We start from the raw sequence: 27,271 nt of genomic DNA, 5'->3' as shown, positions 1-27,271 counted from the left end.
CGAGCAATACAACCCCTTGCCAGGTAAGAAGAAGCCTCTCAAACGCGACAAATGCTCACTGTTCATCACTCAGCGGCGTCGTCCAAAACACATCTTCCGAGCAGCCGGATTCAGATCTAAACAGCTCATGACGAGTGATTTGCATCATCATCGACGTTGAAGCCTTCGCCGCTGCCGTCGAGGCTCAAGCCTCTGACGGAAGGGCTGGAAACAATGGCTGGCATCGGAGGCGCTTCCAGGCACGCAGCATTCGACTGCAAAAGTTGGCAGCACGCCCGCATGGTTGGCCGCTTATACGCCTCCAGCTGACAGCAGTGTAGTCCCAGGCGAATTGCGCGAACTATGTCCTCCGCTCTTGCTGCTGCTTCATGGAGCCTGGGATCCACGGCTTCCATGTCCCGCCCATCGCAAGCCAACTCCCGCACCCAGTCAAGTAGCACGCTGTCCTCGTCGTTCTTGTCTTTGCTCAGCGACGTAGCTCGTCGGCCGCTCACCACTTCCAGAGCCAGGATCCCAAAACTGTAGACGTCGCTTCTTTCGGTTGCTCTTCCAGTGTAGAGCTCCGGTGCCATGTATCCCGTTGTTCCCACTGCTGTCATGTACCAGCTGCCCGTTCCGTGATCTACCAGCTTGGAGAAGCCAAAGTCCCCCAGCTTGGCACCAAAAGATGCGTCTAGTAGAACATTGGCTGCCTTGACGTCTCGATGGAGAACGCGCTGTTGCCACCCTTCGTGAAGAAATGCCAGACCTTCCGCTACTCCTCTCAAGATAGCCAGCCTCTGATGCCACTCCAGCTTGCCCTTCGGATCAAACAGGTGCTTGTCCAAGCTCCTATTTGGCATGTACTCGTAGACGAGGCAAAACTTTGCTCTCTCGAAGCAGAATCCCTTGAGTCCCACGAGATTCCGGTGCCGGAGCTGACCAATCACTCGTATCTCCGCGACAAACTGTGCGATGCTGTTTTCCGAGTCTGCTTCCGCCTTGTCCCTGTTCAAATACTTGATCGCGACCGCGGTTCTATCCTTTAGAGTGCCCTTGTAGACGCTGGCAAAACCTCCGCGGCCCAGCAGCAGCTTTTTGGAGAATCCTCTGGTGGCAGACCGAAGCTCCTTGAATGAGAACCGAGTGATGCCAACGGACTCTGGCATGTGAATGGTGTAGGCGATCTTTTTGGTACGTCGAAAGACCACAACCATGGCAAGTGCCACCATCAAGGCCAGAGCAAGAGCCACCGAAAGCGCGACCAGAACCTTCACCACTGGACAGTCCACGCCATTGCACTTCGTCACCCGGGACATTGTAAAATTCCAGGCATACAGCCTGTGAAACTGGAAGCAATCCTGCCCCGTTGCTGCCGAAAACCCCACGTACATCCGCTCTTGATTCAATACACCCGACAGTTTCCAGCCCCGGGAGCTGAAGTTCGTCCTGAGGAGGAACTCGCGCGGCCTTTCCGTACTGTTCCTTGCCATCCTAACTTCCAGGCAGTCCGTCGTAGCGTCGTATTCAATCCAAGCAGTCAGCGTATAGTTTGCCGTCAGGTTGAACTCTCCTGTCAAGTTGGCAGTGGCGACCGAGATGACGCTGTTGATATCCACCCCTGCGTGACTTGCGCTGGGGTCTCCAACATCTGTGTTGAGCACATCGTCAAATTCCACAGCTAGCATATGCGTCGAGTTGTTTCCTTGCATGGTTTCGTTCAAAAGCCCCATGTAAAACCCATAGCTGTTTTTCGGTAGCCTCATGTTTGCTTCAGGAACCAGCATAAACGCCATTCCGGCCCCAGGTCCAATCCCAGAGTTGCCATCCTCAAAAACTCGCACGATCTGGAAAGTGAAAGAGGTGTTGAAAGAGGCCACGCCGCGCAGCGAGTCGTCACGAAAATCAAAGGGGTGCCTGTAGACGATCCGGCCGGAAGAGTTGACAGGCTGTTGATTCCACTCGCTTGTTGTCAGGTGCACACAGCCGCACGACGGCTCGTAAGTGGCATCCCCTGAACTTAAATAACCACGCTCCTCTGAATTGAAGGATGCTGAGCTCAGTGTAAAGCTCTGTCCCGCAGCAAGACGAAGAAAACTTAGCAGGGATGCCAGCACAAGCGCTTTCACTTCCATCAATGCCTGCACCAGATCCAGAGCAATCAAAACACTAGTTAAAAACCAGAGAGCGTGCACCTCATATCCCCGGACGATACAAAGGACAAATGTTGGGACTGGTTCAAAGATGACAGTCAACAATGACGCCTCGGAAGCATGCGCGTAGCACACTCTTGTTTAGAAATCTGCATGGTACACGCAGACGAGGCTAGAGTGCAGTACTGGAGCTCGGCAGAGTGGGCATTCGGGTTTCTCATTGCACCATTCCGCGACGCAAGTCCTGAAAGTCAAAACCGTAGAAGGATCAACACCCAAAGCGTGTTCATACCAGCAAAACACATGACCGCAAGGCGTTGCCGTGGGATTTTGGCGGGGACTTAAGCACAGTGGGCATTTCGTCGAAGAAGCCTCCTTCTGCACGACGGGATTATTTTCTACACACAAACTGTTTGATTCTCACCTCTAGTTCCAATGAGCTTCTCTGAGGCATGTTTCCGTCCTCATCCAGAATAGTTATCCTTTGATGAGGTGCTGATAATGTATTACGACAAGATCTATAAATATTTGGAAAGAAATAAAAGAAAAACTTCACCTCCGGGAGGAGAGGCACTGTTAACTGAGGGTGATTGCATCGATAGAGCAACAGCTGGTAGAATACTTCGTCGTAGCCAATGCCCGCTTAAAATCGATAGTTGAAGAAGTAGGAACATACCGAGCATGTGGTACCTGCAAATTTCCACGATCATGGCTGTAATATCAATCGATAGCATTCCGCAAAACCTGGGCCTTTGCTGCGCTGCCTTTCCCATATGGATGTAACGTATTCGAGCTGCTCGTTTTGCAAGATGATAATATATTCCTGAAGACAAGGACGGTCAAAGTGAAGGATGAAGCAAATGAGCTCGCAAGTTACCATCGAAATAGAAGAGCATCAAGTTCGCTCGTGAAAGAAGTAGAAGAGCTTCGCGCAAGGAAGGTAGAATCTGCAGTTACAAGGGCTTAGCAAGCAGCTGTGACGATAAATCTATTCATACCACAGCCCAGCCCTGCAGGGCAGCAGACCATAAACATTGCAGCCACTTGAGCACTTGATCACTCTTTTGCAGCAGCCCCGTGTAAGAAAGACTACTGGTTGCTGTAGCTCGTGTATTTTCTCCACCCGAGAGCGAGGAGCGTGCGCGCCTCCCCTCCTCGTTTGCTAACAGGATTCCTCGTGCGGCTGCTCTGGAGCTGAGAGAAGTGCACACGGAGCATGAGAACTACCAACAGTCTCCCTGATTACCTGAGACGTTCTCCGAGATATGGGAGAATCGCTTGATAGAAGATGAGAAGAACACGTCTAGCAGGAGACGGGGGAAGGCCAGATGCCCCTGCCACCTGATACGCAACAAGTCCAACATAAAGCTACAGAGAACAGCAAGATTCTTGCCTGTAAGATGTCACAATACTCCTCGCCCAAGGTCTGGAGTCCCGCCCCCGTGGTCAGGAGGTAGTAGAGGGCTCGGCCAGCAAGTTTGGTCTGAAAGGGAAACAAGTCGTGGCCGCGGTGGTGTCAAAAGAGGAAAGCTCTGTACCTCATTCTGGTAGGCCACAGCAAGCCGAGTTCCTGGTTGACATGGATGGGATGAGCTGCACTGCAATTCGATTTGGCACAAAGGAACACATACCAAATGCGTGGCGAAACGCATCGTAGCACGATTCGCAGACGAAGGAAGCGTATTGCTCGTCCTTCTCGGCGGCGCGCATAACCTCTGGAGCTGCGGCTGGAGGGAACATCCCGCTCGCATTCTAGGGCAAAGCTAGGTAGGGTTTATCAAAATTTTATTTGTTTTTGCGTGGAATAAACAGCGTCCACGTCTTCGAGCTCCAGTAACATGTCTGTCAAGGCTCTGTTGAGCTCCATTGCTTCATCGTCCACCTGCTCAAACACTCGATGCTTGACAACCTAGCGAGGCAGTAAAAGTGAGAGAGAGAGAGAAGCCCACCTCCACAGGTGCCACGGGTAAAAACTCGAGCCCAGAGCTTTCCAGGTCCATGCTGATTCCGGCCTCGCTCAGTTTCGTCTTGACGGCTCCAAACTCCTCAACCGGCATCACAACCTTGTAGTGTCTGGCGAGCCAAGCCGATGAGAGGCGAAGAGAGAGCGGTCGCTGCTCTTAAGAGATGGGGAGAGAGAGCTTTTATACCTCTCCTCTGCTGCCGCTCCGTCCGTATCTTCTTCATGGCAGGGCTCAGGGGCGATGAGATCCTCCGCGCCCGCGTCCATTGCTGCAAGCAAGAGGTGGTCGGCATCCACTTTGTCCGGCCTTACCGCAATTACTCCTGCTCGCTTGAATCCAAACATGACCGAACCGGAGTCCGCCATCTTGGCTCCACTTTTCTTCACCACGTCCCGGATGCTGGCAAACGCTCGGTTGGGGTTGTCTGTGAGGGCCTCCATGACAAGCCCAACGCCTCCAAAGCCATAAGCCTGAGAAACGCAGACTTTTGAAGCATGGCGCCACAACAGGAGACAGTGAAATGCAGCACCTCGTAGATGCATTCGGTGTAGTCTTGCTGATCCTTGTCCGTGGCCTTCCTCAGGTGCTTGTCAATGTGCTCCTTGGGATAGTTGCACTCCCTGGCCTGTTGCAGCAGCGACGCCAGCACCAGATTGGACGCAGGATTTGGCCCGCCGTCGCGAACGCTGTGCAAGCACAAAACCTCCGACTCGGGGAACACACAACAATCTGGTGCACGTACGCTTTTGCGATCTGCTTGCCAATTCTTTGGTTCCTCTTCATCTTCCTTGCCGCTTGCGCTCCCTGCTCACACAAGGCAGCATTCCTTGACCACAAGTATCTATCGCGCAAAAAAAAGCCTACCCTACCTTCCTGGCAGCGATCTTGCTGGAGCGCCTTCCCATTCCGCGGGGAGCAAGGAGGCGCGGCGGCACGCGCCGCGCTCCCCACGCCTCCCGGGGGCGAACAAGCAGCTCCTTGGGGGACTGGGTGTAGGGGCGAAGGAGCACGCACCCCGCCAATGCTGACATTAGTAATGGCCAAAGCCCTAGTCAGTCGAAGATAGATCTAGGGTTTGTTTGGCGCGCAGCGGAGCGAGGCAGCCATGGCGATGTCGCTGCGCCACAAGCACCTAGGTGAGAGCTTCGATCTGGTTGGATTTTGTGGCGTAGCTGAGCAGCGTGGTGGTGCTGCGCGCAGATGTTATCAAGAGAATGCTCAACCTCAACCAGCCGCTCCCCGCGGGCGGCACGGGCGACGACGCCGTGTACAAGGTGCTTGTGGTGGATAAGTTTTGCCGGGACATCCTGTCGCCGCTCATCCACCTCCACGAGCTGCGCAAGCACGGGGTCACCATCTGCTTCATGATCGACGTGGAGCGCCAAAACATCCCCGACGCCCCCGCCATCTACTTTGTCCAGCCAACCGCGCCCAACATCCACAGGATCATACAGGACGCCGCCCGTGGCGTCTACGAGTCCTTCCACCTCAACTTCTCCTCGTCGCTCCCGCGCGCGCTGCTCGAGGAGCTCGCCATGGGGGCCCTCAAGAACGACTGCATGCACCGCCTCTCCAAGGTGTTTGACCAGTACGCCGAGTTCGTCACGCTCGACACGGCCATGTTCTCGCTGGCGCTGCCCGACACGTACGTCCGGCTCAACGATCCTTGCGCCCAGGACAAGGACATCGAGGCCGCCGTGGACGCCATTGTCAACGGCCTCTTCTCGGTGTTCGTCACGCTCGGGGTGGTGCCGGTGCTGCGCTGTGCGCGGGGCGGGCCTGCGGAGATGGTGGCGACGCAGCTGGACGCCAGGATCAGAGACCACCTCGTCTCCAGGAACAACCTTTTCACGGAGCCGGGCCACTTTGGCACCTCGTTCCAGCGCCCTCTCTGCTGCATCTTCGACAGGAACTTTGAGCTCTCGGTGGGCGTGCAGCACGTGTGGACGTACAGGCCGCTGGTGCACGACGTCCTGGGCATGAAGCTCAACCGCGTGGTGGTTCAGGGGGAGGGCGCGGCTGCCGGCGTGGCGGGCAAGGGCGCGGCCAAGTCGTTCGAGCTGGATGAGTCGGACACCTTCTGGGTGGCCAACAACGCTGCCGCCTTCCCAAAGGTGGCGGAAGAAGTGGAGGCCCAGCTGAAAAAGTACAAGGAGGACGTGGAGGAGGTGAACAGGAGAACCGGGGGGCGTGCTGACGTGCCGTTTGACGAGCAAGAGCTGCTGGGGAACACCAAGCACCTGATGAGCGCCGTCAACTCCCTCCCGGAGCTGACGGAGCGCAAGAAGATGATTGACAAGCACACCAACATCGCGACGGCGCTCTTGGGGGAGATAAAGAGCCGGAATCTGGATGGCTTCTACTCGCTGGAGGAGGACATGCTGACCAAGGGGACGGTTGACAAGACGGCGCTGCTGGGAGCCCTCAAGGGGAAGGGTACGAGCGACGATAAATTGCGACTTGGCCTCGTCTATCTGCTGGCCATGGAATCCGCAGCGGGCGCAGAGATCGAATCTGTGGAAGCAGCACTTCGGGAGGCCCGGGTGGACGTCACATCGTTTCTTTATGTGAAAAGGATACGGTCCTTGAACATCTCGCTGGCGTCAGTGAACACGGGCAGCAAGAGCAACCTGGTGGACTGGCTCTCCACAACAGTGACAGCGGGCGTCAAGAACTTTCTGTCCGCGGGAAGACAATTGGCTCTTACACGAACCGTGGAATCTCTGATGGAGGCAAGGCTGGCTCCCGAGCTGGAGTCTTACATGACGCTGGATCCGCGTGCTCCCAAGGGCTCTGCGCCGGGAATTCACACCAAGGGCCCGTTCAAGGAGGCTGTCGTGTTCATGATTGGCGGTGGCAACTACTTGGAGCATGGGAGCCTTGTAGAGCTGGGCCAGAGGTGTCAACCCGGCAAGAACATCATTTATGGCTGCACGGAGGTGGTGACGGGCGCGGAGTTGAGCCGCCAGCTGGGGGTTTTGGGCCACAAGATGGGAGTGGACGCCTCCGCGTAGAGGTGGTAGAGAGGTTTTATGTAAGTGTTTTGTCAACAACGAGGGCTTCGCCGCAATACCAACAATGCTGCGGTGCGCCAGGCGGGTGGTGGTGGTGGGTGTCCTCGGGCTGGAGCACTGCCGGTTCCAGACGGGCCCCGCGTGCGCTCTAGCCTATGGCAAGGCAACCCTGGCGCGGTTTGGAGTCCGCAAGAGCAGGCGCGTGGAGATTGGTGCCCAGACGGACCGCATCGTCCACGAGGCTGTCCGTATGGTGGTGGAGAGGCTGTTTGAGCCGCGGTTCGCAGACCAGGCGCTGGGCTGGAGGCCGGGCAGCGGCCGCCAGCTCGTGTTCCGGCAGATAAAGAGCACGTGGCAGGGCGTGGAATGGTATCTCCAGCTGCACATACTGCACTGCGTCAAGTCCCTGGATCACTTCCTGCTCACCAAGAGCTTGATCGCCCGAATCCGGGACAGGGCGCTGGTGGGTCTCATCAAGGACATGTGCTTCTATCCCCAGCAGGGCAAGGGGATCCGGCGCAACGCGTTGACGCCCCTGCTGTGCAACATCTTCCTCACCTTCGCGGACAGGGAGGTGCAGAGGGTGATGCAAGCAAACTGCACGCCCAGGGCGGAGCGGTGCGGGGACAGAGGGAATGGCATCCACAGCGTCAAGTACATACGGTACATGGACCAGCTCCTCGTCGGGGTTCAGGGCCCACAGGCGCTGGTTCGGCACATACGAGATCATGTTACGGCCTTCCTCGCCACCAGCATGGAGCTCCGCCGTGTCCATGCCGACTACGACAACATCACGCTGGCGTCGCCCATGTTCCTGGGGAATACCATCAGGGTGACGAGCAGCGAGGACGTGCGGCGGCATGCACGGGACATGGAGAAGAGGCGGAGGGGCAGGGGGGTGAGGATGAGGAAGAGGCAGGAGACAGAGGCCAAATACGAGTGCAATGTCGGCTTGCAGTTCGAGCAGGTTTGGATGTCCAACGCGACCAGGGCTTTAGTGGTGGCCGAGGATGTCGTCAACCAGATGCCGCAGCAACGCCCGTGTCGCGGTACGGCTGCGAGCGAGGAGCGGCTGGCGCACCATCTAGTGAGGCTGGATAAGATGGTGCAGGGCTTCTTTACGACACGGCGTCCAGCTGCGCAGGACCAGTACATGATGAGGAAGCATCTCAATTGCCTCCCAACAAAGGTCACAGCGGCATCAGGCGCGGCAGAGGAATAATAAAAGCTGGCGGTTGCAGTGGCTGTGCCCAAGGCCTTGCAAGCCAAAAGGGAGCGAAGACAGCCAGCCAGCGCAGGTTGAGTGCCCATCGAGCCGGGTTGTCCCCTGCTTCAAGCTAAAGCACCGTTCTAGCTGAACAATGCCCTGCGTGGGCCCTAATAAAAAATCTTGTAATTTTGTGATCTTCATTGATTGATTGATTCCTCGTGTAGTATACATATATATATATGTATATTATATGACAAAAAAAAAAAAAAAAAACTTTAGTCATCAAGTTTGCTGCCTACCCCCTTCGTGTCACTGGTGCTTGTTCCTTCCTAGCAACACCAGGATCATTGTGTGAAAGAAGGTTGGGGAAACAAAGAGGTTGGTTGCCAATGGGCAACAAAGAAATTTAAAGGATGGACAGACAGATGGATGGAAGGGGTTATAGAAGAAAGGTGAGTGTGTGTGTGTGTGTGTGTGTTTGTGAATGGACTTTTTCTTGGGCTTGTCAAAGTCCATGCATTGGGGCTCCCCTAAAAGGCGTAGCTATGTATGGCGTTCCAGCAACGGGATATTTGTACACCATGATGAAGCTGGTATAATATTACGCGCGAGTCATGACGCCAGGCTTGGCACGTTCGAAAAGACGAGCTTCTCCCTTGCCCATGTCTCTTTGGGGGCAACACAGATGTACATCGGAACGTACTCCTGCATTCACAACAAGAAGCCCAGTTTTCCGTAAGGAGCTATTTGACAAACAAGAAACAAAAGAAACACGAGCAAGTTGCGTTCTAGAAGGCTGTGACGACAAAAGAGGATGAAAGGATCCCGGACACCAGGTGGGAAGTAAGCGGTGTTGTAAGGAGGGAACGTACCTCCAATCTATTCACAAGTTCGTGAGCTGTCGACGCGGAAACAACTATCTGCCGATAAGATGGCTGGATAAACCCCTCCTCGGTTCCCTTGTCAAACAAGTTGAGCAGCGGATTGAAGTAGCCATCCACGTTCAGCAATCCCACCTGACACACACAAGAAACATTCCAAAGCTTAGACCGCACACAAGCAATAAGCACCAATCGCTTTACCGGCTTGTCGTGGATTCCGAGCTGAGCCCATGTTATCACCTCTAACAGCTCCTCCAAAGTTCCGTAGCCACCTGAAAGAAGCAACGAGATTGGGGGCATGTCAAGCACATGAAGGCTACGCTGCGTGACAGTATACCAGGAAGAGCAATGAAGGCGTCGGCTTGGCGTGCCATCTCGGCTTTCCTTTGGTGCATATCGGCAACCGGCCGCACCTCTCCCACCGTTTGGCCGCATATCTGTTCAACCGGACGAGAGGTGAGCGAGCAGGAAAGTAGCCAACGCCGGAGGGGCATGAGAAAAGCCACAACTTGGCAACGCAGAAGAAACAAAACAAAAAGCAAACGAGCAGCAGATCATGGTCAGCAGCTGGATCCAACACAGAACATGCGCGGCACAGAGCGGATATGATATTTAAGGAGGAGCGCAACGCAAGAGAAATCACTCACCTCGCTAGACATGAGCGCCTTCGGAATCACCCTGCACGTACAAGGCACAAAATCAATCAGTACACTGACATGAAAAGGAATAGTTAAACGACGTGTGCGCCATGCTCTACTCTAGTGCCACGGGATGAATGGAATGCCAATGAATCTGACTCGTAAAAGCTTCAATGATCACACTCAAAATCCCCCTGTCGTGTGCTGCTGTCTCTGTTTGGAGGGGCTTTTCTGTGATCACATTGTCAGCCGCTCGCAAAGTTGCAAGCGCCTTAATGAATGCATCGAAGAGATGGATGCACCACGCGGCTGGGTGCAACAAGGGGGAGAAAGCGAACTTACCCAGTGACATGGCCTCCACCTTCGTGCACAGCCTGCGCAATGAGGCCCATGAGCCCCACGTTCCCACCGCCATACACCAGATCGATCTTGCGCCCGACCTTGACACACGCACACGCACACGCACACACGGCAGCACGAGTGAGCTCGAGGCATCAAATCAAGTTCCACCAATTCCGCACCAGTTCCTTGCCCAGCTCCAGAGCACTATTGCTGTAGCTCCTCTTCCTGCCGCTACTGCTCCCACAAAAGACGCAGATTCGCTTGAATTTGGATGGGCTGCCAGCCATCCTTGCTCGCGGGTGGATTAATCGGCCAGAAATAAATATGGGGGAGGAGGCTGCGTGCCAAGCTAAAAGACTAAGCCCGGATAAGCCAGAGCGCGTGCACGGCGTAATGTCGCTACCCGTGGAGAAGAAAACAAGAGTGTGGTGATCGGCGACGCACACCGCCCTCGCTACTCGCTGGCTGCCCCGGCTCCAAACAATCCGGCCTCTGGGCTTCTCGCAAATCGACAAAACCCACAAACAAAACCCCCGACAGAGAAGCGCCTTTCAATCATGAAAACCAGGCAAGCAGCAGCGGGAGAGCGTCCAAGAGATGCACACACGCATCCTGAGGCCTATGTGCGGAAATTGGGTTTATATGGAACGCCCGCTGCCACGCTGGCAGAGGAAAGCCACGACACCGCCACCTGGAGGCACTCGTCCCGCCTACGTGGACTGCAATCGGCCATCTAACGGCCGCGGCACTCCCACCGCCAATTCCGCCGCATCCAACGCTCCGGCCCGCTGCCACGCGACACCACCTGCCACATACTCACTCATCCATCCAGGGTTCGATTCTGCAACCCGGTCATTCGGCGGTATGAGCTGTCACTGTCGCCTCCCAGCTGGCGCTAATGACACGCGGCATGCCGGGGCTTGTTAACCTCCGTCCTCCCCGTGTGGGGATTGAGATTAGTTTAGTGGGTGGCCAAGTTGCATGGGTAAAATAGTTGGTGGGACACCAATTACGTGTGCTGCGCTGGGGTTCAATCATTTGGTTGCCCCCGATGCATGGGGGGCATGCCCATTCTTGGCGTATGATCATGCGTGCTATGGTGCCGGTTATCAATGCGTCGAAAAGACATGTTTTGAATGGCGAGCATGGGTGCCCATGCACGGAATTGTGAGTCAGAATGTAGTTAGTGAATATGAGGAAAGAGTTCCATTCCAATGGTCCATATCATCATCATCCATGCCAGCCAGCTATCCGATTGGACATGCCTCTCGTAGAAACACTACTACAATGGTAACCACTAGGCCTGTAGACCTACCATTGGCGCGTGGCGTGTTAATAGGGAAGGTACCTAGTTGTCATGGTGGGGTGAGCTGCAGTGCAAGCCCTAACTTATCATTAGCCCTTTCGTACATCAATGTTAAACCTAACAACCCCCTAAAAACCCTTGGTATAAGAATGTCATTTTTAAATCCATGCCATGATGTGGATTCACTTGACTGGTTTGGTATGGTTTTTCATCCGTGTGTGTGTGCACACGGGGCCTTGGATCGACTTCCAGGCTGATTAGGTGGGATATCCCCGCTTGTTTCTAGGTAGAATATGCCTTACTCTGATCTTTTGCCAACGACACAAAGAAAAGTACATGCGTCTTGATCGCCAATAATGTGCCACAGGACAACAAAGGACCAAACCCAATGTATCGCAAGAGTTTTTATACTCTCCCTAAAAGGTGCCCGAGAAATCTATTACCCTAGATTTTCCAGAGACTCTATCACTGCACTAAGAGAAGAAGGGCATGAGCTCCCTATCTCCCTATGCTGCGCGCGCGACAACTTGTCCCATGAGCAATCCAGCGCCCTGCTTCTATAGATACCACCACAGCTAAAGAAATCTTCTGCTTTTCGCATGAAGCAGGTAGTTGGATGCTTGGCCGGTTGGGGTTGCTGCCATAGAATCAATTTCTTTCGTTTCTTCGCTGCTGATATGCTCTTTTCGTAGAATATGTATATATCTGGATTTCCGTTTGATTGCCCATATCAGCTTTGCGCATTCAAGCTGGGGAAATGCCTTGTTTAGTTGCTAAGCATCAGAATCGGAACGAGGTTCGGTAGGTGAGGATTAGGTGCAAGACAAAAAGAGGGTCCTGAGTTTTGTTTGTTTTAAACATCTTTGCTGGCCTTTGCTTCTCGTTCGGTTTTTAACCCAAGCACAGTGTCCACATGAGAGGCGCGCGCGCGCGGTCAATGTTAGACCATGAGGCGTAGCAAAAATAGGTGGCTGGGAGGCAATTCATGGAATCCAATCCAATCCACTTCCGTGTCTTAAAAGTGCAGAGCGAAGAAGCCTGAACCAATGAACGATGTGTCGAGGTCGCTATCGGCAAGCAAGTAAAATCACACGCACAGCACAGCTTGGATTGCGCTCTAAACAACGTTACCGGGATCTCAAGAGGGTGATTCAAAAAGTGACGCTGTGTCTGTCCCAACAAAAGCGGATTCATTTATCAACAATCGAGATAGAAGATGGATCCTTTTCATGTGTGTGCCACGTGATGCTCCAAATGCAAAGTAGGTAGCACATACTTATCAGCAATTCGCAACGCTGCAGCAACCATAGCCTCTGGTTTCACACACAATACAAAACCATATTCGTTTCTCTGGGGCTCCGGGGGTCAAGCATTGACTCCGTACACACAAAAACAAATGTCATCCAAATCCGGGCAACTTGATTCTGGAAATCGTCCCGAAACCCAGGACGTGTATGAACATCGTGACTCTTTGTTATACTCCAGAAAAGTCGCAACTTGGTGTGCGCTGCCTTTTTGGGGGGTGCTCTGACCATACAGAAGAGCCTAGGAGCAGCTTTTGAGTTTTAAAGGATAGCAATCGTAGACTCTTCTCACGAGGGACATAAGCTGGCGCCTTTTGCAGCCGAGGAGCTGGGTGGACTGGAACTGAGTTGCAGATGGAGATCCGTGTCAATCTCGTGGCGACTGGGTGGTTGACCCAGGTGGAGCTGGATGTCGTCGCTATCGCCGTCCCGACAACCCAGGCAGCACTGCGGGACGTGATGGTCACCCCGGCGGCTGCCCGGTCCCAGAGGAGGCGCGCCTCGGCCAGTCGGTTGGAAGCCATGGCTAGACTGCACTTTGCTGAGGAAATCAGCTACTGGATACTGTGCACATGGCCTCTCCACACGCCCCATGCAAGAGGACGGCGACGTCAAGTAGACGAAGGGATTGGCAGTGTTAAGGGGTGGCGCGACGTGGGGACGCAAGGTAGTAGCAGCAGCCGCAAAAGCTGGCGACGGACCCGGTGCTGCCGGCTGCTTGAAACATGGAACCGCTGCTGCCGACCTGAATAGCTGCTGCACCTGCACCTCCAACTCATCTGTTTGCTTCTCAAGCGCTGCCTTTTCTTCCTCGAGATCGTCCCTCTCTCGCTTGAGCTGCAAGCAACACACGATTGCTCCTCCCACAATACCTCATACCCCACACACTTACGTCTCGCGACTCGTCAAACAGTGTTCCCCGCTCGATCCTCAGCCGTTTGATCTCCACGCGCAGATTCTTTACCGCTTGCAAGCTATCGCCCAGGATACTGGCTTTGTCTTGCTTTGGCTTCTCTGGGTCTGCGCCCAAGAGAAGAAAAAGGGACGATGAATACGGCAATTGCACAACACAAGACCCACCTAGGACTGCTGCTAGCTCTGCGAACTGCTCATTCAGCTTGTCGCGTCTCAATTTCTCTCTGTCGGCCTTGTGTACTTTCCGGGACACCAAGCTCGTGCCCGCCGGGCCACTGGACACAAGCTGTGTGACTTGCAAATCAAGGAGGAGAAAGCAAACCTTGGCCTTTGCTCACAAACTTCCTGCGTCATGTCTCGCTGCCCCAATTGCCAAGGAGAGCACTGAGCTGGATTTTCCTTGCAGATCGTCGGGCTGCCCTAAACGATGGAGCAGTCCGACGTGGATGCTCAAACACGTGGTTTAGCACGTCAGCCTCACGCTTCGGTACCTACAGACGTGTTCAGCACGCACGCCGCGCGTGGACGCCACGAGCCTGTTGTCCTCATTTCTATCATTGCCATGAAGATTCCACGCCAACATTCCTCTAATAGGCTGGTGTTTTTCAGTGTTTCACCCAGCATATTTGCATTTACCAGGAGGATTCACGCCGCACTGGGAACCTTCACGACCAAGAGGGGCACACTTTGCACGGACATTTACCCAGGATGAGCTGGTAATCACGACAGGGAGCCAAGTCATCGAGGTGTGTTCTGTGCATGGCATGATTATTTTCAATGGCACACTGCCAAGATCACACCCTGTGGTGGACTTCCACCTCTGGAAACGGCAGATCACTGTCCATTAAGGACAGTCCTTGCCCGTCACTGCTCCCAGGGAGCTTCCCGCCTAAATCACATACAGGTTGGTGGATGATCGTCGAGAGTTATATGCTCAACGGGTATGCGATCTCTGGGCGGCCTCAGCCCCTGTCACACGGAAAGAGGACTACGCAGAGCTCTTACAGCGGCACAATTCACTTGTCCACGACATTCCACCCAAAGACGCCCTGGCTTTCCCAACTCTCCATGGTGGGATGAGGACTGCAAGGAATGGTACACGCTAAAGAAGCAAAAAGCTAGATGCGATGCCATATATGAAAGACGGGGCCGCAAGAATGTGGAGAACGCTCGAACAGTTCAACTGACAGGCGCGGAAGTCTGGGTGGTATACCTCCGAGACAGTCCGGTCTTTCCACCAATCATTCACAAATGGGACACAGTCACTTCACTGTCGAAGAGCTAGTTCGGGCTATTGGAAATCTCCCTGCTATGCACGACCTCACGGCGGAGATCCTTGCAAGGAAATCCGCCTGAAGGGTCCTAGGATGCATCTTTGATGGTATACTTTCCCGAGACAATGGACTATGAACTGTATAGTGCCTACACACAAGAGTGGCAACGAGTTACTCCCCATGAATTATCGCACTATACTGGTTTCTTCCATTTTCTCCAAGCCCTTCGCTACCATGGTGGAGAAACGCGGTGAGCAAGAGGGGAAACGCATAACAGCCCAGGCAGGGTTTCGCCCCCAGTACAGCTGCACCCGTACATCAAGAAATCTTTACTGAAAGCACAGGGGACACCCAAGATATATACGACTGACTGCGCTGGTCAAGACTCAATCACCAACACCATTGGTGGTCTGTATATTGATGCAATTGAGGCACCACCACCTCTCGGGCGAGGCCGTGAGGTCCAAGGCTGCCAACCAGCCGGGCCTGGGAGCCTACCTCCACACCTGAGGTGGTGACGGCGCTGCTACCAAGCGTGGCGACGCTGGTGACGGATCGTCCAAGCTCCCGCCATCGCCACGTATCTCCTCCTCGCGATCTACATGAACTGGGCAGGTCTGACCAAGGACTTCTGGAGCCAAGTTATTCTCACGGAATTCGCCCGAAAGTATCTCTCGGGATTATACAGACATCCTGCCAGTGCAGCTTGAAGTCTGGAAGAAGTATTTCTTGTGCTTACTCGCACACTCAGATGACGACAAGCTTCCAAAATTGGTCATCTATGGATGGCACAGACTGCGGGTTTGGACGCAATGGATCTCAATGATCTCAGTGAAAAAGCCTTCCAAGACATACAAGGAACTGACCAGTCAACAGGGGTCGACGCTTGGCCGGAAACAAAGAAAAATTCTCATGGCAAGGCGGACACAGACTGTACTCGACAGTCGGGGAATGGTCTCGCCCCCCAACCCCTGGGAGGAACGGCTATGCCAGCTCTGGTATAAGGAGGTGGAGAGTGGCACACACAACCCACGGCATTCACAACCATTCGACAGCGACTTCACCTCCCATGGCATGGATCTGAACCAACCGAAGGCCAAGAGGTGGCAGTGTTCCTCCTGGAAATCACACCAAATTCTGCCGTTCTACTAAATTGTAGTCCGGGAAGCCGTACTTCGCTCTTGAGACGCCGATAATGCATTTCCTTGAATCAATCCGGGACATCGCCAGCTGCCGCATACGTGTTGGCCAAAACGACGTATGCAGCGGAGTCTTCCTCTCTCATTCTCGCAATCGACTCAAAAGCTACCCTTGCAACCTCGAGGTTACTCCACTTGCGAGCAGCAGTCAAGACCGTCATCCACATGGCCTGATCCGGCGCGCAGGGCATCCCTGTGAGCAAAGCTAGCGCATCGTCCAGTCGGTTTGCACGGGCCAAGAGATCCAGTAAGGCGCTGTAATGCTCGATCCCAGGCACAAGGCAGGCTCCCAGCTGCATGAGATCGAAGCAGTGTTTGCCCGTGTCCACCAGCCCGGCATGACTGCAGGCCTTGATCACACACAAGAACGTAATGCTGTTGGGCCGCACATCTGGCTGCTGTTGCATCCGATCAAACAGGCGAACCACCTCCTGTGCGTCCCCTTGCTGTGCATATCCCGCCATCAAAGCGTTCCACGTCACTACGTCCCTCTGCAATCCCATGCACTCGAAGATGCGACGGCTCTCATGCATGCTTCCGGCTTTGCCATAGAAATCAACCAAAGAGTTGGCCACCGTCAACTCTTGTTCCACTCCCCGACTACACAGATGCTCGTGAACTCGCTTGCCAGCCTCGAGGTGAGAGAGGTGGGCACAGGCTTTGAGCACGGCAACAAAAGTGAGGGCATCCGGCCTTGATCCCTGCTGCTGCATCCGCGCATAGCACTCGAGTGCCTTGGCAGCCTCTCCCACATCTACATATCCCAGAATCAACCCATTCCACGACACAACATCATGGAACATCATACCGTCGAACACCCGGCACGCATCAACCATGCTCCCGCACTTGGCATACATATTGACAAGCGTACTTGAGACCCGCCTGTCCGCCTCAAGCCCCGCTGCCTTGGCCTGCGCGTGCACGGCTCGCCCCTTGCTAAGGCCATCCCTGCCCGCAATCCTCACGCAAGCCTTCAATGCGGCAACGTAAGTCGCAGCATTGGGCGTGAGGCCGTAGTCTTGCATCGAGGCCGTCATCTCGAGCGCTTGCTGAGGATCACCCCTGTCCCAGCACCCAGCCATGACACCATTCCAAGACAGAACCGAGTGCCGTGGCATCTTGTCAAAAACCTTTCTAGCGTCCTCAAGGCTCCCACAGCTTACATACATGTGCAGCAGGGTGTTGGCGACTATGGTGTTGCCTTCGTCGCCACAACGAGAAACCTGGGAGTGCAGAGCCATGCCCTTGTCCAGCCACGCTAGCTTCACCACCAGACTTCCACCAACTTGCCTCCATTCTTCTTTCTCAGCACAGCAGCCACAGGCCTTGACTGCAGCAACGTAGCTTCTTGCGTCTGGTGTGTGGCCTTCATCTTGCATCCGGGCGAACAGCTGGAGTGCCAGTTCTCCCTGTCCACTGTCCGCGTATCCAAAAAGCAGCGAGTTCCACGCCACCAACGACCGATGCTTCATCCCGTCGAAAACCCGCCGGGCGTCCACCATGCTCCTGCACTTGGCGTACATGTCAACCAGGGTGCTCGCCACCTTGGGGTCTTCTTCGTGCCCACACTCTCGGCACTCACTGTGGATAGCCTTTCCTGTCTCAAGTAGCAGGAGCTGAGGCGGCTCTTTACCCTGTTCTGCAGCACAAGCTGCACACGCCTTGAGCACCGCCATGTAAGTCAGGCTGTTTGGACGGAAGCCATCCGCCTGCATCTGCCGAAGTAAATTTAGTGGCTGTCCAGCATCTCCAGCCTCGGCGTAGCCAAACATGACCGCGTTCCACGAAACCAAGGACCGCTGCGCCATACTGTCAAACACCATTCGAGCCTCCCACATTTTCCCGCACCTGGCGTACATATGCACAAGCGTGTTGGCTACAGTCAAATCCCGGTCGTCCCCACTCTCCGTCACGTATGCATGGATTCTCATCCCGGCCTGTATATCCCTGGAGCTGGAGCACGCTTTGAGCGAAGCAAGGAGAATGTAGGTGCTTGCTGCAACCCCACTGTCACGCAGCTTGTCAAACTCCTGGATAGCTCCCTCGGATTGCTGGCCCAAAACAGAAGAACCCAGTGAGAGCTAGGGGAAGAAAAAAAAAACGTACTTACATGGACCGAAAATCTGGCAGCTTCAGATGCTACATACCTACAAAAGAGAGAGGATGGTCCTCTCCACATCTAAAACCCTAAGCCTACGACCAGAGAGCTCGTGAAACCTTTACTTAACAAACACCAAGGTATCCAACCAAAAACGCAGTGTTACGAGGCAGCACAAACAGCACCTGGCACATATTGCAACGACTAAGCAACCGCACCGCAAAAACTATATGATACAAACCAGCTTGGCCACTGGAGCAGCAGAGCCGTCGCTCATCTACGTGCTCCACGTCTAGTCCTAGCATCCACGATCCCACCATCACATCCTCGTGCCGATACACATGCAAAACCGGACTAGACAAAGCGCTCGGCCAAAGAACACAAAGAGAAAAACTTACTTGTTGATAGAAATGTACTGAGCCAAGGCCCTGCTCACGCCATACATCCGTGCCTCAGCATGACGCATATACCTGCCAATCCAGACAATGTTTATCAGCAAGAGAAATCCAGGGCCACGTACCCCTTCTGATCGCCAAACTTCCACCACTCGGGCTCGTACCACCGCTGCTTTCTAGAGGGATACAAGCTGATCACCACCGAGCGTTTCAAAATTGCGAGAACTTACGAGTCGGAGAACACTTCACCAGACTTCATGCACCCGATGTATATCCTGGGCTTGTCCCAGTGCTGAGCAAGCATCTCGCCTAGCTTATCTGTGGAGAAGTTAAAAGTCTGCGGAAGGAGTGTAATGGCCAACGCTTACCGATATTCACATAAACGTCGTCATCTACCTTCAAGAAGAAGTCTGCATCCCATGTCTCGACGGCAGTGGCAAAGAACTTTTTGGCTTTCCTCGGTATCTCCTCCGGCTCTTCTACATGGTCGTCCTGCCACGGATAAGCTTTAGCGGGGCATACAAGAACAAAGCCGAGTTACCAGAATAAGGAAGTCATGTGTTCTGTTGTTTTCGTCGTCAATAAGTCGATCTAGGCTGTCCCCTCTGTTTGCGCTGTCATCCACCACGCTTGAGAGGAAGCACGCAAGCAAGCATTGCTTACCTTCTCCCCACAACGAAACGGATGACGACGCCCTTGTCATCCTCCAGTTTCTTCAAAGCCGTCCCTTGCAAGACAGAGCAGCGATATGAGCGAGATGATAATAGACAGAGTTGGATACCTTTAGGCATCCAGGTGTTTCGAATGGAATCGCGCCTGGCATGCTGCCCGAATCCAGTATTGATGCCCATGACAACATGTAGCCGTCCTGCAGCCCTTGTTTGGTTCTCAGCTCGCAGCCTTCGCGTACTGAAGCCTTGGCTCTTGGCCGCCGCCAGCTCCATCTCTAGCGCCGACACTCTCTTCTTCTGGTCCCTGTTGTGGCCAAAATGTTTCAAAGTTGTAAGCTGTCAGCCATTCCTTACTTGCAGTCGATCAGCTTGAGGGTCTCGTCCACCGATACGGCCTGTCCCTGAGGAAAAAAAAAAGGAAGGAGGTAAGAAACCCGTCGAGACCCCAGGCTTTTCTCACACCACCTTTCCCTCATTTTTCTCGATCAGCCCAACAAGCAGCAGCCGAGTCTCGGCATCCTGCCACAGCCTGGAAGAGCAGAAAGGAGGATGTGGCACAAGTGATGAGAGCATACCATACCTCCCACCAATGTAAAAGCAGGCCATGAAGGAGAGCATGATGAGAATCAAGGAAGTCATGCTTCCTCGCTGGGGGGCGCCTGTGTGACCCCGCCCTCTCATCCTAGCGCCGCTGGATCTGCCCTAATGACCCCATCGTGCTTGCATTTTTACCTAAACACCCAGGAGGATGCTCCCGACAGCTCCAATGGTTCTTTGCCAAGCACGGGCAGCACCAGGTGCGAGCTGCGTCCGGGAGGCTCGGATCCAGGATGCGTGGCAGATTGCCGACACGCACTGCAGCAGCTTCTTGCCGCACCAGGGCGCAGTCATGGACTTTGCTCTCCGGCTGGACAGGTGGGCGGGACGAGGTTGCTGCTGCCTGTGTTTGATGCACGTATGCAGGACCATGGCGCTGGCCGGGAGCCTCCCGTTTGAGCACAAGAAGTACCTGGTTGCGGTGGAGGAGACGCTAGGCGGCGTCCAGGTGGTGTCCGGGATCCTCACCATTGACAAGGTTGGCGACTTCTTGCCCCGGAGGAGGCCGTCTGGGTGCAGGAGGTAAACAATCAACCCATGCCCATGCCCATGCTAGATGATGCTCGCGAGAGCCTTACTATATAACTAGGACTGGCATTGCTTACGTCTCCAACGTTGCTGTTCGCCACGAGTTCCGACGGAGGGGCATTGCCAAGCGACTGCTCACACAGTCGGAACAAGTTGCCCGGGGTTGGGGCTGCCGCTCCATTGCGCTTCACTGCGACGCCTGCAATGGCGCCGCCGTTGCCCTGTACAAGAGCCAAGGCTACCGGCGCGTCCCCGTGCCACTCAACGCCAAATGGCCGCAGCCCAAGGCTGTAGCGTCCTCCACCCTGCTACTCATGATCAAGTTGCTGATCAAGCACCCGGTGCCGTCGCATCACTCATCAAATGGTTGACATGCTAGCCGGATGTATCCTCTTTTCTAGAGCTAACCTTATGGTGGAATCGATGGTCCCAGGTTCGGCCATGGCCCCGTTGCCAAAGTCCCCACACGCCAGCTTCTTGGTTACGGGTGAAATGACCACCATCCCCAGCTCTTCGACGCTGCTCAGGTGGCGCTCTGTAAATGGGCTGTTCCACATGAAGGTGTTCATGGCTGGCGACACGAAGAGCAGCTTGGAGTAGTCCCATGCCCGAACGATGCACGACAGCAGGTTGTCGCACAGCCCAGCCGATATCTGCGCACCCAGCAAACGCGCGTCACTAGGCAAGCAAGCAGTGGAGAGGGAACAAACCTTGGCCAGCGTGTTTGCCGACAGCGGTGCGATCACCATGGCATCCGCCCACTGGCGAAGCTCGATGTGCAGCACATTGTCGCCCAGCTTCCGCCAGCTCGACCACTCCTCCTCGTCCGTGTAGAGCGTCACCGACGGCGGCAGGGCTTTTTTGTCGATGAAGTGCAAGGCGGACTTGGTGGCAACGGCCTTGACCTCGGCCCAGTCCGCCAGGCTCTCCGCCAGTATCCCGAACTTGATGGCCGCCACACTCCCGCTCGCGGCCAAGATGATTCGTGGCTTGCGAACAGCGGCGGCCATCTATCCCTGCAGCCCTAGCCTAGCGAATCAACTCTTATTACGTTTATCGTCATCATCCAACAAGTCAAGCCTTTTGCAGAGCGACGGAGTGAGAGGCCGCGAGCAGCGCAGCGCCCAGCCCCGACCCGTCCTTGGACAGCTCGATGACGACGTTGGCCGATCCTTCCTTGCCAAGCAGCTCCCCGAGTGCCTCGTGCAGGCACCCGCGGAACTTTGGGTAGTGCTCGTACAGCCCTCCGTCCATTCCCACCACGGTTCGCACGTCCTTCCCTTCCCTTCCAATCTTTCTCAGGATGCCCACAATGCCAGCGGCCACCAGCCGCGCACCGCGTTGAGCCGCAATGTCACATATCTCGATTATCACCTTGCGCGTCTCCACTGGCAGGCTGCGGACCTACACAAGCACGGAAAGAACGGTGTTAGGCTGTGCACGGCAACAAGCGGGAGATTGTGGGAGAGCACCCCAAATGCCGCCTTGATAACCTTGGCCACTTCTTTAAGGTCGGCGCTCTCGTCCGCATGCATGCATGACACATCTGGAGTCCTGCGCGCGGCGCCCACAACCAGCCAGCGTGGTCATCCTAATCCTAATGGGGCTTACCTGAGAACGAATGGGGACGTGAGGTTCTTTGGTATGCTGCCGCCAAACAGGCAAGCATCCTGCGCAAGCTTGAGAATGACCCTCCTCACAATGTCACCCAGGTACATTCCCGAAAACAGCTTCTCAAACGCCTACCAGGCACAGCTGCGTCAGCTGTACAAGCAATTGCAAGCATCTCACCTGATCTCCGGGGTTGACGCTGTCCGCGTCCAGGTCGTCGTCAACCTTGGTCTTTGGAAGGTGCGAGGACCAGAAGTTCCCCCATTCCATGTTGATCACCTGCAGTTGGCCGGCCTCGGGTTAGCATAAGCATATATAGGCGAGGAGAGCAAGTAGGATTCCCGGTACAGTAATTTCCGGCTTGGGAAGCCCCGGCGGCCACTTGGGAATGGCACTCGTCTGCTCCACGTAGCAGGCATTGGAGCCCGTCCCCAGAATCAGCCCCATCATAACGTCGTCGTTGCGGTAACGGCCCCCCGCCAACGTCCCCGTCGTGTCGTTCACCTGCGTATCATTCGGCGTTAAGACAATAGTGAGCCTGTAAACAACAGTGAGTACCAGCGCAGCAACTCGCATGTCCATCTTCTGCCTCATCATCGCAGCTTGCAGCTCCTTGACAACGTCCTTGCCCACCTTGAGCAGCGCATACATGGAAAACGGAGATGGGCTTAATAGCTTAATAGCACAAGCAGCTAGTATACCGTCTCAGCTATGGCAAAGCCTTTGGTCCACTTGACGAGCGTTCCCGAGTCAATGGATTGCTGCGACACGGGAAATGAGAAAGTGAAGCCGAGCTCCCGTTTGTGGCCCGGAGCCAGCTTGCAGTCGTTACCCTCTTTGGCCACAAACTTGGCCAAGACTTGCGCAATGTAGTCGAACAGGTCCTGGAAACAGACGGCGTGCTTGGTTAGCTTCATTACCCAAGCCACAGAGCGGTCCATCCAACCTCATTGCTGCCAATCATCAGCCTTGGGGGGATGGACACCACCTCGTACTCCTGCTTGACGATGCGCTTGTCCTTGCCACCCAGTTGGACTCTGAGGACTCTAAAATTGGTGCCCCCCAGGTCCAGCCCGTAAAACAGGCCACTCTCGTTCCTAAAGGGAGGAAAGTGTTACGTGTTTTGTCTGTTGGTTCACGAGGCAAAGGTGGATCAAGCGCACCCCGAAGGCAACTTCTCCACAAACGAGAGCAGCATCTTGAGCTTGCTGCCACCGTCTTTGGCCAGCCCGGCAATCATCTCCTTGTGCATGTCCGCCGCCAGCTTCTGCAGCCTCTGCAGTGGCGTGGCGCAACCGTCCCGGAACTCTTTGATGGTGGCCTGCACCCGCCCCCAGTTGACATTCTTCTGCATCTGCTTGTTCACCACCATGGCTGCCACCGCGCACGACAGCGCGGTGCACACAAACAGCGCCACCGCAACCCCGGCCTTGCCCACATTCTCCACCACTTCCCGCTCCTCTGATCAGGGGTGGTATAAACGGTGTTGTGACTGTGAGAGCGATCTTTACCTAGAGTCGGCCACGACGCGGCCACGCCCTCGTACAGCATCAACCACGCGTCCGTGTCCAGCAGGCCCATCACTCGCCACACGCGCTGCCGCTGCTTCCGTTTCGTTGTCTCGTCCTTCCTAACCGAAATTGCCCAATTATGTATGTCTATAAACCACACCATGTACACCAAGACGAGGCCCTTGAGCTCGTACACACTCACACAACCCAGAGAGTACAAATGCGTGGTCGCCATGGCATTCATGCGAGATAATTGTATACCTGAGGGTTGTTCTTGTCTCGCTCCAAGTACTCGCGGTCGATCAGGCTCTCGATACGTTTCTTCAAGTCCGCTGGCTTTATAGGGAACTTGAGCTGGTCACACACAAAAAACATATCCAGCGTCGGCACCACATTCCAACAGCAGCCAGGCCTTACCTGTTGGAACAGCTCCGTTATCAGTAAAGTGTGGCTCAGGACCTTCCTAGTCTTCATAATTCTTACAATGGCCGCATCAATCTGCAATCAAGCTCTCAAGTGAGAGGAACCCCAAGCAGCACCCATCCCCCCATGCAAACCTGATACTGCCGATCCTGGAATACTCTCTCTGTGGTACTTGCATTCTCTTCAACCGTCTCTTTGAGCTGTATTGCATTCACCTGAAAACAAAGGAGGATGAGGACGGGCAATTTCGCGTTAGGCATGTCCAAAACCTTGATCCGGAACAAAGGAGCCGTGAAGTCCTCATTGAACGTAAACACGTCGTCGTCCTCCACCTCTCTCCCTTTGGGTTGCTGGTAGCTCAACATGAGTCTAGCTAAAGAGAAGATTTCCGTGCCCACCTTTTGCAAAATTCGAACCTTGCCGCAAGCCAAGGACTGCAGAGTCCTGCGGAGCTCTTTGTCTTCAATACCCGTTGAGTCCTTTATGTCTTGAAAGCTAAGCCTTAATGAATCGTTGAAAAGCATAAGTACCACCGTCTGGCAATTTCAGCTTAGAACTTCCACACCACCGCTCAGAAAGGAAGCTCACCTGAAATAGTGAAACAGATAGTTCCCTCTTACCCTTGGGAAACTCGGCTTTCAAAACACAATGACCCAAAGAATTCTGCCACATCAGCCGCCTGCCACTGTGCTTGCTCAAGTAAAATTGCTTGAATATGTCCTGCGAGAAATGACAATTAAATCAAAACGCGAACTTTGATAGCCAGAACACGAGGCACCTGATAGACATTGAGTTCATGAGGAAGACGAATATCCATAGGCGGGTACGTAGGCCAATACCTGCGTGCATGCAAGGGCGTCAAATAGCAAAAACCAAGTGATCTGTCCATACCCGGTGGTCAACACATGCACATTCATCTCAATTCCAGCTGGTAGCTTTGTCCTGGCTTGTGAGGATTGCTTAAAGGACTCGTTTATTTCCCTTGAAAGTTCAATGTCCTGGGAACTCAATGCTCGGCAAAGATGCTGATTGGATACAAAAAAATACAGGCGTACCTTGAACATGCCTTCGAGTTTATTTGTAAATTGACTACCACACTCAGTTTTTAGCTGGAACAACGACAATGCCCGTTTAACGCTGAAACTAGTCAAGTATGAAAAAGTACCTTCGAAATCATGGACTTTTCAGCATCGATAGATGCGCTTTTGCCCAATAGCAAGCGTTTTGCCAGATCCTTTTTGTAAAATGCTTCAAAGACATCCTTACCCTGCAAAATCAAAGAAAAGAGTCAGATAAAACCTATTCTAGATAAAGAGTAGCCTCACTTGAATGTATCTGAAAAGGACCAAAACTTTGTCAAGCATACTCTCGAGTTCTTCTTCAGACGTTCCTTTGTTCCCAGCTCTTAGCTTTCCATCTATAAATTTAGCAATGAGCTCCGCAGGTCGGTTCTAAAATCAGCACAGAACAAAACTCAGAAAAAATAACAACGTTGTTGTAAGAGTATTACCAACCTGTCTCAAATTTATAAGATGCTCAAACGCCTCTTTGATTGTGTTTGCAAACGGTTCGTTCTTCGAAAAGCTTTCCTCCCAGATCATATCAAGCCGGGCCTTGAAATCCAGCAGCGTAGAAACCATGTCCTTGTCCTTCTCCTCGTCCACGATAATGCTATGACCAGTTGCCTTGATGTACGCGCTAAGGGCTTGCTTTAGAGACTCCAGTGCACCGACTCTGGCAAGTAAAAGGTACATACGGTGAAGGTCCGCGACACGATTTGCGTCCATAAGCATTCCAAAACCCTGCAAAGGCCGCGAAAGTAAGCCGTTTTGTACGAAAGGAAAAGAACAACCTTATCCAAAATGGTGGGAGAATGGCGCTCAAGCAACTGCTTCTCTGAGGTAGATATCAAGTGCTTACGAGTGTTGGCATCCAGATAAAGCAAGCATCTCTCGTTCTCTTCGTGCAACCTGGCCTATAATTCAGCATTCGAGGATCAACACCAGCGCTACAGCAGAAAATCTGCATACCTCCACGTGCCTAAGGTAGTCAGGCACATCAGTCTGTTGCATGTATCGTGTTCCTTCAGCCGCGTAAAACTCAGCCGTGCAGTCGATAAATGGTTTCTCAAAGCTTTCACTGTATGTTCCAAGCGCACTAAACATTCTCAAGAGATGCTTAAGAAGTGTGCGATCAACAGTTTCCCCCGTCCTGAGCAATGCAGAAATAGTTAAGAGTGCTCCTCGATGTCTCTCACTGCTTTGCGTACCTTTCCTTCTCAATGAGCCTCAGTATCCCAGTAACTGTCTTGTGCTCAACCTCCGGACAAGACGTGAGATGCTTCCGAAAGAGCTGCAAGCCCATGTCCCAGAGTGAGCGCACGCTGGAGTTTTGTATGACGTAGGTGCGGTCAAGGTAGAGTGCAATGCTCCTGATCATGAGCATTTGGTCGCAGTGATCCTGCCAGCATCTTTCCACATGGGAGAGAAAGACGACGGGATCAGGGCTCTGGCCGACCAAAGCATACAGCTTGGCGGAAATGTGCGTTTCACATTCTTGTTGCAGACGCTGGTACAGGTTTCCCGAAAGCTTGTGCAAGCACAGATCTTCCACGTTCTGAAACACCCCCGATGAAGCGAAACAGAAGATTTTGAAGGAGAAGAACGACTACGATACCTGATAGAGCTGCTCCAGACTACAAGAGACGGGCTGCTTTACGTGGATGGCGCTCACGGCGGCTCTAATCTTGTCCCAGGTAGCGTCTTCAAAGTTGGCCGGCAGCTTGGGCTTGTCTGCCAGAAATGCGACAGGGGTTTAAGGAAAGGCGGGGATGGAATGGATACCTTTGAAGGGCTTGATGACCAGCTTCTTGGTCGGCTGGGGCGGCGTTGCCTTCTTGCGGCTGAGATTGGCCGTTGTCCCGGTGCTGTTGCTTCCACCGGCGAGGCCGACTGCGGTGACGGGGCTGGCCACGCTCAGCCCGTGGCCCGTCGCCTTGACATCCACAACCATGCCCTGCTCCGAGCTCAAGCCTTCCACCCCATTCTTGTCCATGGCGGCAGACTCGAGTGACTTGGGCTTCTTGGTGGCGGACATGATGATGGTGGAGGGGGAGTCGCCGCCGCCGCCGCCGCCACTCGCACAGCCGCCAGGGGTATTGCTGCTGCTGAGGCTGGCCAGCCTGCGCTTCTGAGACATGAAACTGGGCAGCCCGCCGGTCTCAGCTACCGAGAAGTGTCCACCCTGCCCTTGCAGCTC

General features: G+C 54.1%; 10 protein-coding genes across 13 annotated transcripts; 2 read left to right on the top strand and 8 right to left on the bottom strand.

Moving 5' to 3' along the window:
• Positions 1-38: 38 nt before the first annotated feature.
• LOC9650404 (L-type lectin-domain containing receptor kinase IV.2) lies at positions 39-3,894 on the bottom strand. Of its 2 annotated transcripts, XR_002992673.1 has the most exons (12): positions 3,764-3,894; positions 3,671-3,702; positions 3,526-3,615; positions 3,379-3,473; positions 3,131-3,326; positions 3,010-3,079; positions 2,877-2,955; positions 2,689-2,822; positions 2,557-2,627; positions 2,425-2,510; positions 2,175-2,376; positions 1,997-2,120 (listed from the first exon to the last, which is right to left on the bottom strand). XR_002992673.1 is itself a non-coding variant. In XM_024677507.1 (4 exons), exon 4 carries the CDS (start codon positions 2,112-2,114, stop codon positions 126-128), a length of 1,989 nt encoding a protein of 662 aa, XP_024533275.1. In that variant the 5' UTR covers positions 2,115-2,120; positions 2,175-2,376; positions 2,425-2,510; positions 2,557-2,621; the 3' UTR covers positions 39-125. The 2 variants fall into 2 exon arrangements, 1 of the variants encoding a protein (XP_024533275.1); XM_024677507.1 differs by lacking the exons at positions 2,689-2,822; positions 2,877-2,955; positions 3,010-3,079; ... (3 more) ...; positions 3,671-3,702; positions 3,764-3,894 and having other exon boundaries at positions 39-2,120; positions 2,557-2,621.
• A 6-nt stretch (positions 3,895-3,900) lies between these two features.
• Positions 3,901-5,159, bottom strand: LOC9651027 (probable transcriptional regulatory protein At2g25830). The gene is made up of 6 exons (XM_002972170.2): positions 4,966-5,159; positions 4,839-4,900; positions 4,626-4,782; positions 4,283-4,566; positions 4,082-4,205; positions 3,901-4,014 (listed from the first exon to the last, which is right to left on the bottom strand). Exons 1-6 carry the CDS (start codon positions 5,125-5,127, stop codon positions 3,910-3,912), a joined length of 894 nt encoding a protein of 297 aa, XP_002972216.2. The 5' UTR covers positions 5,128-5,159; the 3' UTR covers positions 3,901-3,909.
• On the top strand, positions 5,152-7,173 carry LOC9650401 (SEC1 family transport protein SLY1). The gene is made up of 2 exons (XM_002972370.2): positions 5,152-5,232; positions 5,297-7,173. Exons 1-2 carry the CDS (start codon positions 5,202-5,204, stop codon positions 7,108-7,110), a joined length of 1,845 nt encoding a protein of 614 aa, XP_002972416.2. The 5' UTR covers positions 5,152-5,201; the 3' UTR covers positions 7,111-7,173.
• A 1,325-nt stretch (positions 7,174-8,498) lies between these two features.
• Positions 8,499-10,809, bottom strand: LOC9651026 (probable cytokinin riboside 5'-monophosphate phosphoribohydrolase LOGL10). Its single transcript, XM_002972169.2, has 7 exons — positions 10,361-10,809; positions 10,182-10,279; positions 9,849-9,879; positions 9,539-9,638; positions 9,403-9,473; positions 9,193-9,336; positions 8,499-9,025 (listed from the first exon to the last, which is right to left on the bottom strand). Exons 1-7 carry the CDS (start codon positions 10,466-10,468, stop codon positions 8,933-8,935), a joined length of 645 nt encoding a protein of 214 aa, XP_002972215.1. The 5' UTR covers positions 10,469-10,809; the 3' UTR covers positions 8,499-8,932.
• A 2,077-nt stretch (positions 10,810-12,886) lies between these two features.
• Positions 12,887-14,194, bottom strand: LOC112347142 (transcription factor bHLH121-like). Its single transcript, XM_024677533.1, has 4 exons — positions 14,029-14,194; positions 13,872-13,981; positions 13,684-13,811; positions 12,887-13,628 (listed from the first exon to the last, which is right to left on the bottom strand). Exons 1-4 carry the CDS (start codon positions 14,058-14,060, stop codon positions 13,080-13,082), a joined length of 819 nt encoding a protein of 272 aa, XP_024533301.1. The 5' UTR covers positions 14,061-14,194; the 3' UTR covers positions 12,887-13,079.
• Positions 14,195-15,294: 1,100 nt separating this feature from the next.
• Positions 15,295-20,116, bottom strand: LOC9651025 (hydroxyproline O-galactosyltransferase HPGT1). 2 transcript variants are annotated; one of them, XM_024677506.1, is made up of 12 exons: positions 19,924-20,116; positions 19,809-19,872; positions 19,698-19,744; positions 19,454-19,647; positions 19,336-19,399; positions 19,214-19,286; positions 19,041-19,164; positions 18,903-18,990; positions 18,798-18,848; positions 18,676-18,747; positions 18,519-18,631; positions 18,385-18,462 (listed from the first exon to the last, which is right to left on the bottom strand). In XM_024677506.1, the coding sequence occupies exons 1-12, from the start codon at positions 20,022-20,024 to the stop codon at positions 18,440-18,442; spliced, it is 1,014 nt and encodes a 337-aa protein (XP_024533274.1). In that variant the 5' UTR covers positions 20,025-20,116; the 3' UTR covers positions 18,385-18,439. The 2 variants fall into 2 exon arrangements, with proteins under 2 accessions (XP_024533273.1, XP_024533274.1); XM_024677505.1 differs by lacking the exons at positions 18,676-18,747; positions 18,798-18,848; positions 18,903-18,990; ... (5 more) ...; positions 19,809-19,872; positions 19,924-20,116 and adding an exon at positions 15,295-18,230 and having other exon boundaries at positions 18,290-18,462.
• LOC9650399 lies at positions 20,071-20,910 on the top strand. Of its 2 annotated transcripts, XM_024677534.1 has the most exons (3): positions 20,071-20,258; positions 20,307-20,462; positions 20,530-20,910. In XM_024677534.1, the coding sequence occupies exons 1-3, from the start codon at positions 20,092-20,094 to the stop codon at positions 20,837-20,839; spliced, it is 633 nt and encodes a 210-aa protein (XP_024533302.1). In that variant the 5' UTR covers positions 20,071-20,091; the 3' UTR covers positions 20,840-20,910. The 2 variants fall into 2 exon arrangements, with proteins under 2 accessions (XP_024533302.1, XP_002972414.2); XM_002972368.2 differs by having other exon boundaries at positions 20,071-20,462.
• On the bottom strand, positions 20,792-21,509 carry LOC9650398 (phosphopantothenoylcysteine decarboxylase). Its single transcript, XM_002972167.2, has 2 exons — positions 21,179-21,509; positions 20,792-21,121 (listed from the first exon to the last, which is right to left on the bottom strand). The coding sequence occupies exons 1-2, from the start codon at positions 21,476-21,478 to the stop codon at positions 20,828-20,830; spliced, it is 594 nt and encodes a 197-aa protein (XP_002972213.1). The 5' UTR covers positions 21,479-21,509; the 3' UTR covers positions 20,792-20,827.
• Positions 21,510-21,542: 33 nt separating this feature from the next.
• LOC9650403 (hexokinase-1) lies at positions 21,543-23,833 on the bottom strand. The gene is made up of 10 exons (XM_024677512.1): positions 23,591-23,833; positions 23,243-23,540; positions 23,026-23,176; positions 22,781-22,963; positions 22,638-22,712; positions 22,428-22,583; positions 22,260-22,358; positions 22,080-22,210; positions 21,941-22,022; positions 21,543-21,872 (listed from the first exon to the last, which is right to left on the bottom strand). The coding sequence occupies exons 1-10, from the start codon at positions 23,823-23,825 to the stop codon at positions 21,543-21,545; spliced, it is 1,740 nt and encodes a 579-aa protein (XP_024533280.1). The 5' UTR covers positions 23,826-23,833.
• LOC9651024 (cullin-4) lies at positions 23,803-27,231 on the bottom strand. The gene is made up of 17 exons (XM_002972165.2): positions 26,857-27,231; positions 26,690-26,805; positions 26,283-26,629; positions 26,044-26,224; positions 25,866-25,988; positions 25,528-25,815; positions 25,339-25,464; positions 25,179-25,280; positions 25,069-25,122; positions 24,905-25,011; positions 24,792-24,852; positions 24,602-24,733; positions 24,412-24,549; positions 24,283-24,363; positions 24,148-24,228; positions 24,008-24,088; positions 23,803-23,944 (listed from the first exon to the last, which is right to left on the bottom strand). Exons 1-17 carry the CDS (start codon positions 27,209-27,211, stop codon positions 23,831-23,833), a joined length of 2,487 nt encoding a protein of 828 aa, XP_002972211.2. The 5' UTR covers positions 27,212-27,231; the 3' UTR covers positions 23,803-23,830.
• Positions 27,232-27,271: the final 40 nt, after the last annotated feature.

The sequence above is a fragment of the Selaginella moellendorffii genome, unplaced genomic scaffold (assembly GCF_000143415.4).
Source record: "Selaginella moellendorffii unplaced genomic scaffold, v1.0 SELMOscaffold_19, whole genome shotgun sequence".
Classification (NCBI taxonomy): domain Eukaryota; kingdom Viridiplantae; phylum Streptophyta; class Lycopodiopsida; order Selaginellales; family Selaginellaceae; genus Selaginella; species Selaginella moellendorffii.
This window is presented reverse-complemented; position numbering and strand designations above follow the sequence as displayed.

What these genes read in the sequence shown, in the direction of transcription:
- LOC9651025 (XM_024677505.1), bottom strand. Translation starts at nt 18,358, where the DNA reads ATGTGGAGAGGACCATCCTCTCTCTTTTGTAGGTATGTAGCATCTGAA. An exon ending in CTGCCAGATTTTCGGTCCAT is followed by an intron (nt 18,231 to 18,289) that starts GTAAGTACGTTT and finishes GTTTTGGGCCAG; the next exon opens with CAATCCGAGGGAGCTATCCA.
- LOC9650404 (XM_024677507.1), bottom strand. Translation starts at nt 2,114, where the DNA reads ATGGAAGTGAAAGCGCTTGTGCTGGCATCCCTGCTAAGTTTTCTTCGT.
- LOC112347142 (XM_024677533.1), bottom strand. Translation starts at nt 14,060, where the DNA reads ATGACGCAGGAAGTTTGTGAGCAAAGGCCAAG. An exon ending in GTTTGTGAGCAAAGGCCAAG is followed by an intron (nt 13,982 to 14,028) that starts GTTTGCTTTCTC and finishes GCTTGTGTCCAG; the next exon opens with TGGCCCGGCGGGCACGAGCT. An exon ending in TGTTTGACGAGTCGCGAGAC is followed by an intron (nt 13,629 to 13,683) that starts GTAAGTGTGTGG and finishes TGTTGCTTGCAG; the next exon opens with CTCAAGCGAGAGAGGGACGA.
- LOC9651026 (XM_002972169.2), bottom strand. Translation starts at nt 10,468, where the DNA reads ATGGCTGGCAGCCCATCCAAATTCAAGCGAATCTGCGTCTTTTGTGGG. An exon ending in CGCCTTCATTGCTCTTCCTG is followed by an intron (nt 9,474 to 9,538) that starts GTATACTGTCAC and finishes TGCTTCTTTCAG; the next exon opens with GTGGCTACGGAACTTTGGAG. An exon ending in TCGGAATCCACGACAAGCCG is followed by an intron (nt 9,337 to 9,402) that starts GTAAAGCGATTG and finishes TGTGTGTGTCAG; the next exon opens with GTGGGATTGCTGAACGTGGA.
- LOC9651024 (XM_002972165.2), bottom strand. Translation starts at nt 27,211, where the DNA reads ATGTCTCAGAAGCGCAGGCTGGCCAGCCTCAGCAGCAGCAATACCCCT. An exon ending in ATGAACTCAATGTCTATCAG is followed by an intron (nt 24,734 to 24,791) that starts GTGCCTCGTGTT and finishes CATTTCTCGCAG; the next exon opens with GACATATTCAAGCAATTTTA. An exon ending in AGGTTCGAATTTTGCAAAAG is followed by an intron (nt 24,364 to 24,411) that starts GTGGGCACGGAA and finishes TTGAGCTACCAG; the next exon opens with CAACCCAAAGGGAGAGAGGT.
- LOC9650399 (XM_002972368.2), top strand. Translation starts at nt 20,092, where the DNA reads ATGCTCCCGACAGCTCCAATGGTTCTTTGCCAAGCACGGGCAGCACCA. An exon ending in AGGCCGTCTGGGTGCAGGAG is followed by an intron (nt 20,463 to 20,529) that starts GTAAACAATCAA and finishes CTATATAACTAG; the next exon opens with GACTGGCATTGCTTACGTCT.
- LOC9650403 (XM_024677512.1), bottom strand. Translation starts at nt 23,825, where the DNA reads ATGGCGACCACGCATTTGTACTCTCTGGGTTGTGTGAGTGTGTACGAG. An exon ending in GCTTTGCCATAGCTGAGACG is followed by an intron (nt 22,713 to 22,780) that starts GTATACTAGCTG and finishes GCGCTGCTCAAG; the next exon opens with GTGGGCAAGGACGTTGTCAA. An exon ending in ACGTCCCCATTCGTTCTCAG is followed by an intron (nt 22,023 to 22,079) that starts GTAAGCCCCATT and finishes CGCCGCGCGCAG; the next exon opens with GACTCCAGATGTGTCATGCA.
- LOC9650398 (XM_002972167.2), bottom strand. Translation starts at nt 21,478, where the DNA reads ATGGCCGCCGCTGTTCGCAAGCCACGAATCATCTTGGCCGCGAGCGGG. An exon ending in CGGCAAACACGCTGGCCAAG is followed by an intron (nt 21,122 to 21,178) that starts GTTTGTTCCCTC and finishes CTGGGTGCGCAG; the next exon opens with ATATCGGCTGGGCTGTGCGA.
- LOC9650401 (XM_002972370.2), top strand. Translation starts at nt 5,202, where the DNA reads ATGGCGATGTCGCTGCGCCACAAGCACCTAG. An exon ending in GCTGCGCCACAAGCACCTAG is followed by an intron (nt 5,233 to 5,296) that starts GTGAGAGCTTCG and finishes TGCTGCGCGCAG; the next exon opens with ATGTTATCAAGAGAATGCTC.
- LOC9651027 (XM_002972170.2), bottom strand. Translation starts at nt 5,127, where the DNA reads ATGTCAGCATTGGCGGGGTGCGTGCTCCTTCGCCCCTACACCCAGTCC. An exon ending in GGCAAGCAGATCGCAAAAGC is followed by an intron (nt 4,783 to 4,838) that starts GTACGTGCACCA and finishes GTGCTTGCACAG; the next exon opens with CGTTCGCGACGGCGGGCCAA. An exon ending in TACCCGTGGCACCTGTGGAG is followed by an intron (nt 4,015 to 4,081) that starts GTGGGCTTCTCT and finishes GTGTTTGAGCAG; the next exon opens with GTGGACGATGAAGCAATGGA.